General features: G+C 32.4%; 1 protein-coding gene across 5 annotated transcripts in view; it reads left to right on the plus strand.

The window, feature by feature from the left end:
• Nucleotides 1-2,500, plus strand: part of LOC124424972 (max-interacting protein 1-like) — a 154,831-nt gene that overhangs the window by 150,211 nt on the left and 2,120 nt on the right. For all 5 annotated transcript variants that reach the window (XM_046964687.1, XM_046964673.1, XM_046964679.1 and 2 more), the window contains 2 exons: nt 1,037-1,173; nt 2,314-2,500. The exon at nt 2,314-2,500 is cut by the window's right edge and continues 2,120 nt beyond it. In XM_046964687.1, the coding sequence (XP_046820643.1) occupies nt 1,037-1,173 (137 nt within the window). In that variant the 3' untranslated portion in view covers nt 2,314-2,500. The remainder of the gene's footprint in view (nt 1-1,036; nt 1,174-2,313) is intronic.

The raw sequence follows: 2,500 nt of genomic DNA on the forward strand, positions 1-2,500 counted from the left end.
TATCTTTGATCTCAACAAATAATAATTAGAATATTTATCGCGATTTTCTCGTATTCGTTTTTTCCTTTTTTTCTTCAGCTTTTCTTCCCCTCTTTTCTTTTTTCTTTCCATTTACTTTTTTTTCCTCTTTCTTCTTCGTCTTTGTTTTTTTTTCCCCTCCTTTTTTTTCTTTTTTTTTTTTTTTTTTGCCCCTCGCCCTCGTTCTTCAATATCGCATCGAACTCTTTCCTTCGTTTTGTCTCTTTATTTTCCTCGTTTGACGACTACGAAAGTATAATATTTAAGTTAGCGACATGGGACTTGAATTCATTCAAATAACGTTACATCATACGCAAGTATATATGTTACGTATATTGATAAAGGAAAAGGGCAACTTGTTTGTCCCTAGGAAATATATGAAAATAGAAAGAGAGAGAGAGAGAGATAGAGAAAGAGAAGAAACGTTTTGTATCATGAAAGGAAAGCCGAAAGAAATTCAGTCACGACATTGTGTATTCCTTGTGGTACTAGTCGATCGTTTGAAACACCGAACGATATTTAGGATATACCTCGTATATGTACATACAGTTCGAGCAACGAAATCCCAGATAGAAAGCAGAGAGGCAGTTCAGTTTCTCGGATATACATTGTCTACTACGTTTGAGCGTAGTTATATATTCGTTGCCCCAAGGCTGACAATAGCGCGAGTACGATGCTTTTATATATCGAACGGAGTACAGCAGGTGTTCCCGTTCATTTCGAGTGTGTACATTGCAAAATTTCGAGACTGACGTACGTACTTGTACGTACACACGAACATATATGTATATATATATATATATATATGTGTGTGTGTGTGTGTACGTATATCCATGCTCACCTATTCGCTCATGTATCATATTAATTATAAATCTTTTTTTTGTCCCATTTTTTCTTTTTCTCCTTGTACTATTTCTTTTTTTTTTTTTTTTCTTTTTTTTTCTTTTCTCTTTTTAATAATCGATCGAAATATCTCTTTCATCTAATCATTAACGCCATTTTGTTCTTTATATTATAGATGAAGTGGACGTGATCGGTTATACCAGCAACCAATCGGACACCGATGACCACAGCAGTGTGCAAAGTAGCAGCGACAGTGGCGTCGCGATGTCTACATCCAGGCTGACCCTTTCTGAAATGATGGACAATCTTTAGGTAAAGTTTTAGCGCATACCTAAAGGAATATGATCTAAAGAGGAATATGATCTAACGAAAAGTTCTGTACTCGTAGGATCGATTTTGTTTTGGACTATTTTCTTTGTTTTTCTTTTTTTTTTTTTTTTCTTTTCATTTCTTTTTTTCTTTTTTTTTCTTCTTCTTTCTAACACGTCTGCGAATAATTCAAACTTGATTTCTTTTCTTTTTAATATTTTTTTGTTTTTTTTTTTTTTGTTCCGACACGCGATGCATCAAATACACATACGCGTATATTTTTCTATTGATTTGTTTTTTCATTTTACGGAAAGAAATTAAAATGGATTATTACCGATGAAAAATTCTGTCTCATTAGTACAAACTTCATTTATATATTTGTTTACTTTTATTTATTTTTTATTTTATTTCTTCTTTTTTTTTTTTATTTTTTATTTTTTTTTTCTCTTTTTCTCTTCTTGAATACTACATTATAATTATTTTCTTAATTTGTTCTCGATCAACTCTAACTCGTGTTTTTCTGCTTTTGATGTCATACATAATACACATACACATATATATATATATTATATGTGTATATATATATATATATATATATATTATCTTACTGGTTTCTTTAATAAACTTAAAAGACATATCACGTCAGAAATAATCCCAAAGTTCTTGGAAAAAGATATTATTATTACGTCAGGGATGACTTCATAGTACAAAAAGAGGATTTAAATAATGTTGAGATAAAAATGAAGAAAGGAAGAGGAAAAAAAGAAAAGAAAGGACAAAGACAAAGAAAAAAGAAAACAAATGAAACGGACAGAACTTGTCGTTAGACCTTATATTTTTAACATAAACAGAACATATTTTAGAATCTTTGATCTCTTCCACCCCTCCCCCCCATATCTCTCCCTCTCTCTCTCTCCTCTCTCTATTTCTTCTTACTCTCTTTCTCTTTCTTTCTTTCTTTCTGTCGTTTCTCTGAGTCACGTGATATAAGGATCTCGTAATAAATATAGAGTTAGAAAGAAAGAAAAAAAAATATAGAAAGAAAGAAAGAAAGAAAGAAAGAAAGAGTAGGAGGGATAGAGGGAGTCCACAGAGAAAACGAATAAATTCTTACATTCTCCGTTCTCCTTTGATTATTTGCAGACAAAGAGGTGGCGCGGTGGTGGCGGCGGAAGAAAGTGGAGAGGAAGTGTTTGAGAGCGTGGAAGCGAAGAAAAAAGAGGGAGAAAAAAAAAAGGGAAGAAGTCGAAGAGGAGATGGAATTGGAAGAGAAAGGAGAGAGGTGGAGGTTGGAGAAGCTAGAATAGGAGAAAAATGTAAGAGAGATACA

Source organism: Vespa crabro, chromosome 1 (genome assembly GCF_910589235.1).
Source record: "Vespa crabro chromosome 1, iyVesCrab1.2, whole genome shotgun sequence".
NCBI classification, from domain to species: Eukaryota; Metazoa; Arthropoda; class Insecta; order Hymenoptera; family Vespidae; genus Vespa; species Vespa crabro.